General features: G+C 28.7%; 3 protein-coding genes across 3 annotated transcripts in view; all 3 read right to left on the bottom strand.

Annotated features, from left to right (window-relative positions):
* LOC119682710 (5-oxoprolinase-like) overlaps nucleotides 1-16,491 on the bottom strand; it is a 103,192-nt gene that overhangs the window by 37,040 nt on the left and 49,661 nt on the right. The window lies entirely within an intron of this gene.
* LOC119682711 lies at nucleotides 1,500-3,028 on the bottom strand. Its single transcript, XM_038096203.1, has 2 exons — nucleotides 2,788-3,028; nucleotides 1,500-2,488 (listed from the first exon to the last, which is right to left on the bottom strand). Exon 2 carries the CDS (start codon nucleotides 2,464-2,466, stop codon nucleotides 1,933-1,935), a length of 534 nt encoding a protein of 177 aa, XP_037952131.1. The 5' UTR covers nucleotides 2,467-2,488; nucleotides 2,788-3,028; the 3' UTR covers nucleotides 1,500-1,932.
* Nucleotides 12,764-13,437, bottom strand: LOC119682712. Its single transcript, XM_038096205.1, has 3 exons — nucleotides 13,259-13,437; nucleotides 13,075-13,191; nucleotides 12,764-13,007 (listed from the first exon to the last, which is right to left on the bottom strand). The coding sequence occupies exons 1-3, from the start codon at nucleotides 13,370-13,372 to the stop codon at nucleotides 12,777-12,779; spliced, it is 462 nt and encodes a 153-aa protein (XP_037952133.1). The 5' UTR covers nucleotides 13,373-13,437; the 3' UTR covers nucleotides 12,764-12,776.

Here is a 16,491-nt window from a genome sequence, read left to right as displayed (position 1 = left end):
ATGCAACTCATTGCAATTAATTTAGAATAATTATTTGTTTAATTTGCAATTAAACTGTTTTATTTGTTTATAAGAACAATTCAAATGCAACTGAACAAATATTTAATTAATAATCAATTGTGAATTTAATACTTACAATACTTGGTAAGTTTTTCAGCTATATCGTATAAATAGACTTGAATATTAACTATTGATCAGTTAGTTTTGGATTTACAAACCGAGATATAAATTCATTGAATAACAGACTAAGGATGTTGTCCTCACACTTCATACTTTTATTCTTATTGATCACCACTTTGCTGTTACTATGCGCTCCTGCAGCAGAAGCAACATTGCTTTTGTTCCTGTGCTTGGTTAGATCACCATTGTGTCCATTCAGAACAACAACTACATAATAGCATGGATTTGGTAAACTAATTGCAAACAATAAATAAAATTATGTGCATGTAATATAATTTGTTTTTTTTTCGTCCATTATTAATAATTTTCCATTAATTAGTTATTAATGATTAAATTATAATTAATCATTCACACATCCTACTGTTAAGCTTCTTTTTACATAAAATAATGCGCTCTTGTAAGTTTCAGGTTAGTGGTTTCTTTATAATGTGTTTGATGGATTGTCTCAGAGCGTTCTCAATCCTTTTAGGCGTATTTATTTCATATACTCCATTTTCTCATTTGTCTTTAGTAAGAGTTCTTTAGTGGAAATGCACCAATATGGAAATGGAAATCCAATCACCATATTTTTAGTATTTGGTATGATAGATACTCTATCATAAAAGAGAATTTTTTGAACATTTGTTGGTTTTATTTTTTTTGAAATTTGCTGCAATATTCATGTTATTTTTTCCGGTGATCAAAACTGATTTGGTCTGTCTTCTAAGCGATGTCATATCTTTGTGAGTTTCACATCTCCTTGTCTGAAATCCTCCCAAGAATGTTAAAGAGTTCAAACGAATTTCGTCATGTTTGTTGAGACATCGATTATACTCTTCATTTTATCTGTATATAATATATTAAAATATGTTGATAGTTTATTGTATCGCTTACTTAATAAAAAAAAATAAAAAAAATGTGTGCATCAAAGCACACGGGTCATCAAATAATGACCCGTTATGATACCACGGATTAGCGTTGTTCGTACGGGGACTAGAAGGACCACGGTAGCCATGGTCTATACCTATGTTGGAAGGTACGACCAGGCAAATTAATCAATCCAGCAACTCTATAAGCTTGGTCAAGATCTTAATTTTGCAGAATGACAAAAGGTTTGCAAGGTTGATACGAAAAGAAGATCAGTAGAATTTGCATCTTCTAACCAGTGATGGAAACTGAAACATGTGGAATACAGTTTCTTCATTCCTCATTCGTAGAGCCACAATTATTACAATTGTCAGTTTGGATAAGGTAGACTTTGAGATCTGAATTCGCATACGTCTGTTTTTTTAGTTATATACTTATCCTAAAGTCTTCAATCTATATATAATAAACGCTGCAAGGTTTAATAAATTTTTATTTTGCGCTTTAATTTGTGAAAAAATCATAAAGCACAATAAAGTAATTCTTTACATGTTATTTTAATAATTACATTGCATATACTGAATTTAATATTGACAAAAAATAGAAATTATCGACCCATGCCCTCAGTGTATTGCCTAATGACAATATCCGGACACGATGAAGTATAGTCACAGTCATATACAAAAAGGGTATAAACTTAACTCTACAGAAATATTTGATGGCATACTCTACCCTCATCCGCAAATTAAATATCACAAAAAATAAATAAATAAGAATATATACCAGTCTCCGTACGTCCGTGTTTCTTTGTATGAGAAGCTACAATATCGATAGATATTCAAAAAGTCGTAAGTCCAGTCCTCTAAAAGTTTTCATTTACGCGTTTCGTCTGGGAACTATCTAGACTCATCAGAGTGGAGAAATATGTAAAAATAATAAAGAAATAATAACACCTAAAACCTGAAACTTATTGTTAGCACTCTTACATACTATAATATGTTGCCATTGCCAGTAGCCTATAAAGTTATATAGTAAATATATTTTTTCCATATCGTAGATTTCCTTTGTAAATTTCTTTATGGTCAAATTGTATTTCCTAACGGTAATTGCTTTACTTTTGAAGAAGAGATGAAGTATATCTTCTTTTAAGGTATTAACCAACGATGATACGAAGTTCTTTACACCGTTTTGAATTTTTTCTGGACGTCGCTTTATCTTTCGACGATTTTTTGGTAATGTAGATGAATTCATTGAAAGTGATGCCCATGATGTTAACAACGAAGATACATCGGATTCCATCTCGGATGCTGTTGGAGCTACTGTTGATGACAGAGAAGATGGTGATATTGTTATAGGCAATGATGTTGTAAAAGATGTTGCAGCAGGCAATGGCATCGATGCTAGTGGAGCATGTGCTGGTGAAACATAAGGTGTGGATTTCATTTATTCATTTGTCGCACGGGTTCTGTAATAATTTCAATTAAAGATGGTTATATTAAAAAAAAAATTACTTCTGTTATAATTATATAGCTAGTGTAGTTTACTACAACAGATAACACTAGAATACTATAGAATAATATGAACGGTATTGGTTCGAAAGTTTCATTAAAGAATAACAATGCATTATAGTATTTATAATATTTATGATTTTGCATTTACCAAAAACCAAAATTTGTATTTGTGCTTTTAACATATTTAAAAAATGTTATTACTGCCAACAAACAGTTTTTGTTATATTTCATCAACTTTCTTAAAAGATTTTACCTTCGAGTATATCTATTGCGGCACGAATTGTGCACCAAGCTTTTCCCTTCAATGAATACATTTTGTAATGCGGCCGTTTTTTATTTCATCAAAATTTTATTATTTTTTACTAAAATTATTTATTGTTAAACTTGTTTATTATTTAAATGTCTTATTTTTATTGAAACCGCAAAATTAGCAATACAAAATATTGCGCGACCATCCTTTTAGTTGAATACTAACATAAAATTGAAAAAACAATACACACAAAAGTAATTTTGACATTTCGCATAAACAGACTGTTTGACATTTCGCTTCACTGACAGTTCTCTGCGACAAAAATTTTATTAATTCTTGAGAGACAATTGATACAATTTATGGCGCTCTTGTGGTAAAAATGTTCGAAGCGAATAAACGCAGGATTTGAGTGTTGGTTGTTGATCATTATTCGTAATAATTATTTTGCCATACAGTGAAACCTGTTATTATCACGTGTCTGAGTTAACAGAAATTTATAGAAAAGATGGTGTGAAACTGTAAAGTTTTAGATTAAATTAAAATAGTAATTTTTTATATACTTATCCAGGGTTTAGAAGCACAACACCATTAAAAATAATAATACAAATACTAAATTTTTAAAATTTTTGCAACTTTGTTATTAATATATATTACCATTTTTAATTAATAGGGCCTATTTACGCTATCATAAACGTGAGATGAGCTTGACGACAACATGAACAGTTTACACTATCATCAACTGTCATGAAGCGTGAAATTTGTTTTGATTGTGTAAACGTATAGAATGCGTGTGTAGTAGTGCATAGCACAGAAATTTAAATTCAGCATAAAAATTACTTAAAAGGTGTTCGAAGCTTCAACAATGGATCTAAATAAGGAATTACGCACAACGCTTGCTGCTCAAAACACGACTTAATTCGTTTCATAATAAAAATCAGAAAACCTACAAACACTCTCATCTATCGGAAACCGGTTTTCAAGTTCATGTGCATGTTACGTTTATGATAGTGTAAATGGGCTCATATATATTTTGACAAATTTGATATTCAGTGTCCGACTTTAGTAAACGTTTCATTTTCTATTTATATATATTTTATTGGCATATTACATATTACATTACATAGATATATAAAAAGCACTGCTATAGGAAAATATATTAATAATTTTTTTCAATCTTTGTAATGCATTGCCGTCCTGAAAATGACTTGACATTTTTCAAAGTGCCATTATAGACTTGATACGTATAATTAATATTTCTATATTTTACCCATTTCTTTTAGCTTGTCTCTAATAGACTTAAGAACGCACATTTCCAAATCGAAAAACTCGTCGACGTTCAAATTGCATTTTCGTACTAAAATCGCTTGAGTGTTGAAAAAATGGCCAACTTCATCATCATCTTCCTTCAAAGTATTTGCCAATGATGTTAAGAATTTTTGGGCACCGTTTTCAGTTTCTTCAATTCTTCGTTTTTTCCTTCGACGATTTTTTGGTAATGTAGATGAATTAGCAGATGGTGATGTCAATGATATCAGCAACGGTGATGTGTCCGATTCAATGTCGGATGTCATTTGAGCTGAAGATGATAACAGTGGAGATGGTGGTATTTTACTAGACAATGTTGTAGTAGTGGGTGAAGCGGCAGCAGGTAATGACGTTGATGCTAGAGGATCATGTGCCACTGGAAATAATATTGGTGCAAGAGGATCATGTGCCGGTGACAAATCGGGCATTAATTCTAATGGTTCACTTTTTCGGCGGGTTCTGTAATTATATTTTTAATAAACAATTTCATTTTCGATTATATTTCAAAAAATTATTTGTTGTACAATAATAAATCTTCTGCAGTTTATCACAACAGGGAATTATTGTTACATAGTGCAGCGGATTAAAATACATACCCTTTTGATTCCATGGTATCTTTTAGGAATAACAGTGCATTATAGTATCTATAAGGCTTTCGGCAATCCGTAACGTTGCCATTGCTACTTTTCATGTTGGCACTATACCGCACAAATGAATCTCGCAATGATCGCCAAGCGTTTCTAGCATGCTCTAAAATATAAAACAAATATATATGATATGATATGGACTATGATATAACTACTTATTTTTTAAATTAAACATTTATTAAAAACAAAATATTGTTATAATAAAATTTCTTTGTTGTTGTTGTAACTCGCTGGGACCTACTTGTGAAGTCCCTTTGGGGGTGTTGAACGGCTCTTGATCGTCGCTGGCGACGAATGGTTTCGGGACGTAGACCTAACCGTTCTTGGTATCTGTGACTACCAGTAATTATTTCACTTCAATAATGTTTTGAAAACATTAAGATTGTTTACCTTCGGGTATATTTATTGCGGCACTAATTTTACGCCAAGCCTTTTCTTTCAATAACTGTAATTTGTATTGGGGATGCTTTTTATTGTATATAATTTCATTAACACGTACTAATGAAATCAAATGTTCAACTTCTTTATTATTTAAATGTTGCATTTTTGTTGTTCTTGTATAAATAAATCACAAAAATGCAATACGAAATAATATATGCACTTTTAAGCCAATGTTTAATTAAAACTAATGTTCAATGCTCAATTATGCGATTCTTCGTGCGGCTTTATGGTTCATAATAAGTTGGTTGTCGCACTGCGCAGTATAAACGTTGCCGAAACTAAGATAATGTATGAAAATATTTCTCAAATATTGAGAAGAACTGAAATAGCAGAGCACAATGGAGCAAACAGTCGAGAGTACGCAACAAAAATCAACGTTCAAATTGTTAAACTTTATATTGTGACATCTGATGAAATTTACATATAACACATTTATTATAATTTTCGTAATAATTAAAAATATGTAAAATAAGTAAAAATAATTTCGCGATTTTACATAAATATTGAGAAGAAACAAAATAGTAAAGCACGATTGAAGAGAGTTTGACATTTCGATATGTTGACAGTTCTATGCGATAACAATTGTTCGAAATCTTAACCGACAATCGATATGTTGGGCATTGTTGTTGTAAAATGTACACAACGAATAAACGCAGAATTGTGTGTTGGCAATTATTCGCGTAATCATTTTGTGGTACAGTGAAACCTGTTGCGTACGATGCTATTATACATATGTGAACAAATGTTGAAGTTAACTGAAATTTATGAAAATGACAGTGTCATATATTCGTAGATTTTATGACACGAAATTAATAAAAATTTATTTAATACATTTAAAGTTTTTAACAAAAAAGATAAAGAAAGGAAACTGAGAGGAAATTTTGATTCATTGTGCCTCTTTGTATAATGTCACAAAAACACTCTTAACCGATTTTTAACGTCAAAAAACCAAAACAAAAATCATGGTGAGTAGGGACCGGATGGGCAAATTAGCAAGACCGGGTGGGGAAAATCATCTCGCAAAATTGTGTAGCATTAGGCTTTTTGTTTTTGTACTGCGCAATATTTTCACCTCATTACTTAAAATTTTGTATATTATTTGAATTATCCAAAAAATTGTACACATGATATTGCTACTATATGCATAAGGAAAATTGGTTTAAATTTGTTTTTGTACTTACTAATTATGATTCAAGCGAACGAGTTGAATGAGCAAAATCAAGAACAAAATGGCCTGTCCTTACGCTGTATATGTTGTCCTTACGGTTATTCATTATTACGCTAGTAAATCATTTTAATGATTTTAGGGTTTGAGGTTGAGTTTGATTTTTATTTCGAAATAAACTTTATTCACACATGTGGACTCATTATGACGCATTGAAACGTTACAGAATTTTATGGTATATGAGCCGAGATGGTTTCGCCTCAATATAACTTTATAACTATTATAACTATTATAGATAATCTTAAATGAAATATAAATAACGACTAAAAAGTATAGAAATATGGAAAGTGTTTTTAAAGTTTTACGTTCTACATTTACAATTCTTTAAACTTGTTTATTTATTGATATAACCATCTCTTATACTACATATATGGCAAAAATTTTACTGCTCTTTTGCTCCTCTTATACTATATATCTACTAGTGCTAACATTACTTCAATCTAACAGATTTAAAAGCTACACTGTGCCAAAGTTTAAAAATATCTATTTAAGGTGTATTCTATGCAAAAATATTTGTTCTCTAATGTGTTTGTGACCGAATTCAATCAGCAAATAGACTTGACATTTAAAAAAAACAGTCTTCATGATCTTCCTAGCTTCCTAGTTTCTTCCTAGTACTTTTTATTTCTTCTTGTTCTTCTTTATACCTTTAAATAATAAATTTAATTTTGTAAGTCGGATTAAGGTTTGAAAGTAACTTTAATCAATCAACTAGTTCTTTTTTAACAAAAAAGAAATATGATACCAATTCAATAATGTATTTATTTATCACTAAATCAGATATCATTTCTAATTTTTATCTTGTATATTGTCTTTGGAATAGTTAAAACGTGTCAATAATGTAACATTTCTATTACACATAAAGGAATATACAACCAACATGCTTCAAATGTGGATATATTCTAACCATGAGTCATCTTATAAACTGCTACAACAACCCAACCTACGACACCAGTCTTTTCAACGCAATCAAGAATAGTGACTACAATATAATAAAGCTACATCTATCCAAAGACATTAACTAAAATTTAGATATATGTAAATCTTAACATGAATGTAAGCATAGGGCGAAGGACCTAGCAGTCTAGTACTTTATTCTTAGTTAACTTCAAAAATAATTTTAATGTTAACTTACAAATTAATTAATAAAATACTTTTACACCAGCTAAATTAATGCATTTTCGTACTCAATTTGCGAATAGTTTCCAAATAACGCAATTACTCATCATTCAATTGCGAAAAACTTCTTTGTGGTAACGTGTACAAGTGTTAATAAAAATAACGAAGACATTTTTGGAGTGCAATATAGACGATAGAATAAAGAGGATAATATAGATATAGTTTTAATCGTAATCCTGATGATGACTCTCATGGCGAGTCGAAGTATAGAATATAATAAAAAATATTAGACGTTGAATTATTTAACAAAAAGGGATCTACAGCTGGTTTCAAAATATATAAAAACTATTATAAAAAAATAGGCCGGTAAATAAATAAAAAATTGTATATTTTTGAAAATTTTAAATAAAAAGTAAAAATAATCTAATTAGTGTAGTTGGGTTTATTTTTATAATACATATTGTTTAATAATTTTTTAAAATTTAATATAATTAATTTTGAAACTTAATCCTTTTAAATTTTTGAGATATTTGTTATTCATTATCTTTTTTGGCTTTGATTCATTGTTTGCTATTTAAGTTGAGTTAGTGTAAACACCTATTCATAATTAGATAACATATATTAGAGACGGCTAATAGTGCAGTGTAAATATAGTAAATAAGTAGTTTTCATTGTTTTCATTGTTTTCATTTTAATACTTTCCTATTGAATCAGTAAATTTCATTTTTACTGTCCATGATTTTTTTTATGTTATACATATGGGGTTTTAGCTTCCTTAAATTTTTCGAATGTCGTTTGGATTTCTCTGCGCTCCACGCATTATAATTTTTATTCTTTATCATCTTTGTTTGATTTTGTTGAATTTGTGGTAGCAGAATTTCAAAAATTGGTCTTAAAAATGTAAAATAGACAATTTCCGCTATTGAAATAAAGCCGAATCCCATAAATAGGCCCATTATACCACCAGTATTAGCTGTAAAAATTATATACATACATATATACAGTTACACTATTTAATGAGTTCATTTAATGAAAATGATTGACTTACATAGAAATTCAGTTAATCCGATATATATATTTCGAAGCTCACCATAAAAAACAGATTCGCGATAATAAAAATGTAAGATGGCTATATTTTCGGTGACGTTAGTTTTATTCATATTACGTAAAATAACACTAGGTATTAAGTAATTTCGTTTGGCTAATGGTGATGAAAATGTATCTGCTATAAAACTAAGATCGAAACAACTTGGTAAACATTTGCTGCGGCACGTAATATTTGTTTGAACCATCCAGACCAACTCTGCATCCTTTACACAAAAACTCTCTTTAGCAGTGCATATGGTCGAATTTGAGTACACCAATGGTAAATTATATGGAATACAGTTACAGTTTTCGTATACATACTGAGATTGACACTCGCTCTCACAATGGCGTCGTGTATAATATTTATAATAAAGTAGTTCTACTTCATTTTTAAATAGACATTGACGTGAATCAATTGCTATTGATCTTATACTTTCTACTGCCTCTGTACGTACTGCATCTATACGAACTCTTGTCTCATAACCTATGGGAATTGTCAAACCTGTTTCCTTAATATGTGGAGTTTCAATTGGATTGTGGAGAGAAACCTTTAATGTAATTTTTAAATATATTATATGCATTATTGTTGTTATTATATTATTAATTTAATTTCAAAAAGCAATTTCTCTGATCAAATTATTCAAAAACATAAAAAAAAATTATATCGAAAGGTTGTTCATTTCTATCATTAATCAGTTATCATGAAAACTTGAATATCATTTTATCGATATTCGTTTCATTAATGGAGCTGTCCTTAATCGAACATTTATAATTATTCGAATAGTTATAAGTATTTTTTTGTATTCAATAGTTCGAAAGTTTATTATTCATATATTCGAGTATTAGATAATTTGATATATAGTTTTGAAGTTAAATAAGTTTTAATTTCTATATAATTGATATGAGAGCTATTTAACAAGTTAGTGATATATTATAGGAAATATGAAGTAAATTTTGGTTCCCTTTAAACTATATTCTTGTGTTGTTATTCCAAAATTTTAAATGATTTTTTCTTAGTTGCAAATATGAATTAGTTATTCGATCGAAATTTTTTCAAGCAAGTCATTTTTAATAATTGGAAATATGAAATACATTTATTAATAGAAGTAAACTATTTCGATAACTACTGTAGTATATTGGTGTGCCTATGTATATTTTATATGTAATCATAAATTGATACAAAAATATGGATTACGATGAAATTTTTGTATATACTGTTTGTTAATAATTACTAGGATACGTTTGAACATCTTACTGACAACTTTTCGGAAATGTTAAGAACGTGCTGTTGGCAATTATTCTATATAAGCAATTCCCTCAGAAAATTACACACTTTATCCGAATATATAAGTAAGCCAGAAAGCTCAAAGAAGCCCATTTTAGAGATATTATTTGGTTATAAATACTGAACCTAGGGGGCCATTAACAAACTAGTGTACTTAGCCACGCTTTTGTCAAAAGTTGTTACTTCAACTGGGCGTCCCGGGTGCTTAGCATCTTTGTTTCTAATGCAACAGAAAATTCTTGTGCATGTTTAATTGTTGTTAAAGTAACTTTTGCTTTACATATTGCAAAATAATGTAAAAGTTTAACCAAAAAAATATTTTAAAATTTATTTAGTGCAGTTATCACCGACTAATCAAACAGCCTTGGAACAAAACATATTCATATGCTCTTATTTGGTATATGTATGTATTTTTACTACTTTAAAATTTATTTAAAGGTATTTTATTTTTTTAATTAAGCAACGTTTGTCTATTGTTTTTAGTATATAACATATTATTATTAAATTTTTTTTTATAATTTAATATTACCTTAAACCCAGCTCCATTTGTTGATGAACATGTATATTCGTCTATTTCAGCATTTAACATTAGAGACATACCCATGCTTACCCCGGTACCTGTACCAAAATGTTTGTAAAATATTTTATTAATTAATAACTGAGACAGATAAAAACCTTTGGCTGGTCTCGGATAATAACTTTTTGATAAATTTGTGTTATAACCAGTTTCAGGATCCCAGTCCACAGGTTGTGTTTTATCATTGTTTGTCAAATTTTTGATTACTTGAAAGCTAAATGAATATGTATATATAAGAGTCAATTTAATTAGTTTTTAAATCACTTTTACTGTATGTTAAATACCTTCCTTTGTATAGAAAATCAGGATGTAATACATTAAATACGCAACATAATCCTTCATCAGTTACTACTTCCTGAAACAAATCACTACAGTTGAAAAGAAAGGCATTCATTTTACATGCTATAAGCATTCTTGAACATGGTTGAGCGTGCTATCAGAAGAAGATGCATTAAAACAGTTTAAATAGATATATAAAAAATTAAGTATTAGCAAGGGGTAAGATATATTAAGTTATAAAACACAGCAGGAAAAAGATACATTAAAACATTTCATTAGTAAGTATTAAGCAAGTGATTTGAAAATCGGTTTGGATTTTAAATATTTTGGATTTGAAGACAGTTAAGTGTTAAAATTAAAGTAAAAACTAAAATTTATAATGAAATTTTACAATATTTTGATTAGTTGTGTTAAAATATTTTTTCTCACCTGTACTAAAAATTCTGTTAAACTCAAATTATTATTTTTAAAACTTGGTGATTCGTACAATGCTCCCTCCAATTCAACTTCAGAATAGCAAAGTAATTTCATTACAGCACCTTGAACTGAATCGCTATTTAAGATTACAATTAGTTTTTCTAGTCTAAATAAATTAATTAATTTTATATACTCGCTGTAATTTGAAACTTTACTCAGCAGTACTTGGTTCATATTACAAATTGTAATAGCTGGAAAAGGTACTTGCAATATTGATGTTGGTTCTGGACTTACACCTATAATAACTGGAGTATTGACCCATTTTGCATAAATATTCGATATTAAATTTATAGCAATTACAAATGCTGTCACAAAAGAAATTAAGAAAAATAATCTACAAAAAAGAATTATTTATTAGTTAAATATGACATAGATATATGTAAAAAAAAATTGTAAGACCTCTCCCAAATAGTAATCGTTGTATCAGCCACAAATTTCAATCCATGTAAACTTGTTTCGGACATAAACTTTCGTACGTTACTCATGCAATAATTTCGAAAAATTTGTTTTTTATTCATATCCATCACAGATGACAGTGATAACTTTATTATATTTTTTATAATCTATAATTCGGAAATAAACAGTCAAACCTCAAAGAACTTCAGTATTGAAATGACACTTTTGCCGTACATTTTCTAAATTTTCCAATCAATTTAATTAATTAAATTTTTTATACTGACATAATTAGGTTCACAACTAAGAATGCAATTAAAAATGTTATATGATAATTAACTAAATATACTTAGGAACTGTAATTAAGAATAATTTACTGTAATACGCTTTCAAAAAAGTTAAGTTTCGATTAGATTTAAAATGTCTTATATAAACCTTTAAGGGTTTTTTGGTAAGACGTCAGATATAAGATTTTTTTTTCGCAACTTAGCAAATTAAAGTCCTTTTTACTCAAATGTCAGAATTCTAAATAGTTTCTTTAATTTAAAAAGATTTATCTTTGTTTTAGTTATTCATTACTTCTTCTATTTCATACAAAAAAGAAAAATAAAACTATGCCAGCGATAGACTTCAGACTCCTTCATCGAATTTTTTTTGTGTAGTTTCTAATGAATATTTTATCCATATCAGATGAGAACGATATTGTTCGATAGCAGATCTACTTCTCTACTTTTCGGTGAAAAATGCAGTAGAGGGTCACCGCATCTTTGCTGGATTAGATGATTAGGTGGTATGAAGACTGTTACTAGTAATACTGGTAACTGACGACAGCACACTTCAGTCTGCCAGGCGGAGGTCACTGGACATCTGCTAATGACAATTAAAGGCAAACAACAAAATATTTTTTGGGAAAAGATTAGTAAAGAAGAATATGGTAGACAAATAAATGTACTTTTTTGAGCATTATTTGAATAATTTTACATCCGATATGAAAGCGATAAATTCTTGTATTAAATATACGATATGAACGTGAAAAATCCTTAGATTAAATGTACTATATGATATGGTGTTGATTTTATATAAATTTTTATATAATCTCTCTCAATAATTTAAGAATTGAAAACCCATTTTGATTTATAGTTTTTTTTTTAAATATATTTATTTTTTTTGCCTCATTTGCTTAAGATATTTGCATTTTGCTGCAGCTTTCTTATTATAATTATTGAAAATAAGAGCAAAGTCCAAAAGACCTCCAACAACTTCAGAATACTCAGAAGCCGTTGATAAAATCGAATGGGTAGATTCCCTCTCCTTTAGAACGGCTTTAATCCCAAAACTTTGTTCCTTCCTTTTCAGAATTGTATTGACCTCCTTTATTTGTTGATTTAGCTAAAATTTAAAGTATTACCAGGTATTTTAAAATGGTCAAACCTTAAATAATATTTATAGTGCGAACCTTAAACAATATTAGGGGCATATTTTTGCAACTAAAAACTGAAGCCAAATGCGCTCCAGGATTTTCTGGTTTATGTTTCATCAATTCTGCAATGGCAACTCTCAAGATGGCACGAATCTAAAATGTGAACATTTTACAGATCCTTTTTATATTATATATACCATATGAAATGTATTATTTTTACCTCGGGATTATGGTATAAGTAGTTCTTATTTTCTTTACGCAATTGTTTCTTAACAGATTTTACATCCTTATAATATTGGATGGCTTCAAGATTCCATTCGTTGAAAGTACTCATAACTGTAAATTTTGATTTTAAGCAAATTTGACAAATTTTTTTAAACGCTTTTTTAAACTTTATAATTTTTTATATTATTTGTTAAATTTTTATAAAATTTGTATATAACGTTAAAATTATATATTAAACCATTAGACTACTAGATATAAATTAATATATTATCAAATTGTAAGTATAGTATGAGTTATTCTCAGCTTTTAACTGTTAAATGTTTTTACAATGACAATACAATATTACTTTACTGGAGAAACTAAAATAATATTCTAAATTTTTTTAATTTTATGATTTCTATCACAATCAGAGTTCCAAATCGATAACATTATAATAATATTTAAAATGATCAAATTTTTCAAAAAAAAAATTTGATTCGAGTTTCTTGAAATTTTCTTGTATTATTATTGGGCACTTAAGCTCACTTAAAATTCTATAGTAGAACTGGAAATGTCAAATCAGTTCATATGTGTGGATTGTAAAACTGAACTTACTATATGTAATTCTTTACCATTAATATGAATAATTAAAGTATAATGTCGATTGTGTGTATAATAGACAATTGTATTAGTAGGCAAATTAGTCTTATAATTTGTTATTTGACATTTATATATATATATATATAATATTCTTGATATCAAAACATTTCAGACACATAATGTAAAAATATATATGCCAAGATGTTTGGATCCACAAGGTATATATGTTGTTGATAAGCTAAACAAGATAGGTTGATATAATACGTATAATGATTTTTGTATGACAGTGTTGCAGTTGAAAAGGTTTAGAGATTGATTTTACTACTTATATATCTAATTAACTCAATAGGGCAAAACGATTTAACGATTTCCGTTCCTCTATCTGCTAGTATGACCGTTTGTTTGTTTATATACAAATCTGTTCATCTGTATAAACACAAACTACTTATTCTCTACCCTCGGGATATAGACCCGGGCACAATTGTTATTTCGTTAGACCGTTTTGCGATATGTATTTCCTAAACTTTATACAAATAAAATGAATAATCTTATAATTTTAATGCATTATTGCAAAATTTGAATGTTTATTATATATCACAGTTTATTTAAGGTTGGTGTGCTCAAATCTTCAATCTGTTTACCTAGACATCTAAGTTTCAGACAATAATGAATATAGGTTTAAAAATGAAAGTTTTAAAGGGCTAGTATAATTTATTTTAATTTAAGACACAAATTTTATACGAAATCGGAACGCAAAACACTTAAAAAAGACAAGTGTGCTAAAAATGGAACGAGCTAGGTGTCCCTGATCTTATGTATCCAACAATGACAAAACTAGGATTTAAATTGCCACACGTATTTCAGATCCAGATTTATATCATTATGAGGTTCGTGGCTGTACGTTGACTTCATTTCATTGGATTGAATTTGCATGAAGGAGTTTGACAATTCAGTGTACAGATTGGAGGGCCGTAGAAACCAATGCACACGTTTATAGTTGTTTTCGACAAAAATAAAAATACGGCTATAATGTTAAATTTAGTTTTAATAATTTATCAATTTGAATTCATTTATTTTGTATACCATAAAAATAAAATAATGTGGTTTTACCAATACACCAAAATAAAATTTGCACAATTGTAGTTGATTAAAATCTATGCATGTGACCCACGTGACGCGCTTTGGACTACCCTGTTTTAGAGAATATTTTAACAACAAATCGAAAAGATCAAGTAGATCTGAAACGTATTTCGGGAATGTATAATATAGAAAAAAAACACAACAAAATGTACGTCAATGGGTATAGGTACCGAGTTGGCAATATAAAGTTTAAATGCAATGAATGCGATATATATGTACGTTATGAAATGAAATGAAAGGTTAATTGACAAGAAAAAAGAAAGCACTTCCTAATAATTTGTAATAATTTGAAATAGAGAACAATTTCTAAATGATTTATTGAAGTAGTTTTATTTTTTTTGGTGATTTTGTTTAATGTATTTACATTTTGCTTCAGCTTGTTTATTGTAATTATTGAAAATAAGAGCAAAATCTAAAAGGCCTTCAACAACATCAGAATATTCAGAAGCCGTTGACAGAATCGAATGGGTAGACTCCCTTTCCTTGAGAACAGTTTTAATTCCAAAGCTTTGTTCTTTCCTTTTTAAAATTGTATTGACGTTCTTTATTTGTTGATTCAGCTAAAGTTTAAAGTATTACAAGGTATTTTAAAATGATCAAAAACCTTAAATAATATTTATAGTGCAAACCTTAAATAATATTAGGGGTATGTTTTTGCAGCTAAAAACTGAAGCCAAATGTGCTCTAGGATTTTCTGGTTTATGTTTCATCAATTCTGCAATGGCAACTCTCAAGATGGCACGAATCTAAAATGCGAACATTTTACAGATCCTTTCTATATTATATATACCAAATAAAATGTATTATTTTTACCTCGGGATTGTGGTATAAGTAGTTCTTATTTTCTTTACGCAACTGTTTCTTAATAGATTTCACATCTTTATAATGTTGAATGGCTTCAGAATTCCATTCGCTGAAAGTACTCATAACTGTAAATTTTTTTCTGAAGCAAAATAGCCAAAAATTTTGAGAATTTTGAATGCTTTCAAAAATTAAAGAAATTAATTTCAATTTTAAAATTAAATTATTAAATTATGGTATATGAAAACTAGATTTAAATTTATATAATATTGCTATGATGATATAAAAATAAAATCGCAAGATTTATAACCCATTTAAATAATGTCTTCTTTTCCTGCACTAATTTACGTCTTGACGCAAGCGTTACACGATCGTCTGAAAGCATAAGAAAATTCGTAACAATCTCACATTCTTCTGCGCTCAGTTCCTGCATTATATTTCGCGGATACGCCATTTTATTATGATCTTCTTTAACAGCGTCGTTTAGTGGTATACTTTGAAAATAAGTTTTGAGGTGCTTCAAAATATCATTTTTATTAAAATATATCTTACTTACATCGCCACTTCCCTCCATCGTTTCTTCAACAGTTTCGTCTATTGAACGCGAACGTTAATTTAATTTCTGAAGCTTTACATACGTGTTCATTGTATTTTGCATTTTGTCCTTGGAAAGAGTGGGTGATATATTTTTAGGTCGAGAAATTGGTG

This window comes from Teleopsis dalmanni, chromosome 2 (genome assembly GCF_002237135.1).
Source record: "Teleopsis dalmanni isolate 2A chromosome 2, ASM223713v2, whole genome shotgun sequence".
Taxonomy (NCBI): Eukaryota; Metazoa; Arthropoda; class Insecta; order Diptera; family Diopsidae; genus Teleopsis; species Teleopsis dalmanni.
The sequence above is the reverse complement of the archived record's forward strand: the minus strand, read 5'-3'. Positions and strand labels throughout refer to the sequence as shown.

Excerpts from the sequence above, each read along its gene's own strand:
- LOC119682711 (XM_038096203.1), bottom strand. The coding sequence starts at position 2,466 with ATGAAATCCACACCTTATGTTTCACCAGCACATGCTCCACTAGCATCG.
- LOC119682712 (XM_038096205.1), bottom strand. The coding sequence starts at position 13,372 with ATGAGTACTTTCAACGAATGGAATCTTGAAGCCATCCAATATTATAAG. Across the intron at positions 13,192-13,258 it reads ACTTATACCATAATCCCGAG|ATTCGTGCCATCTTGAGAGT; the intron begins GTAAAAATAATA and ends TTCACATTTTAG. Across the intron at positions 13,008-13,074 it reads TGCCCCTAATATTGTTTAAG|CTAAATCAACAAATAAAGGA; the intron begins GTTCGCACTATA and ends TTTAAATTTTAG.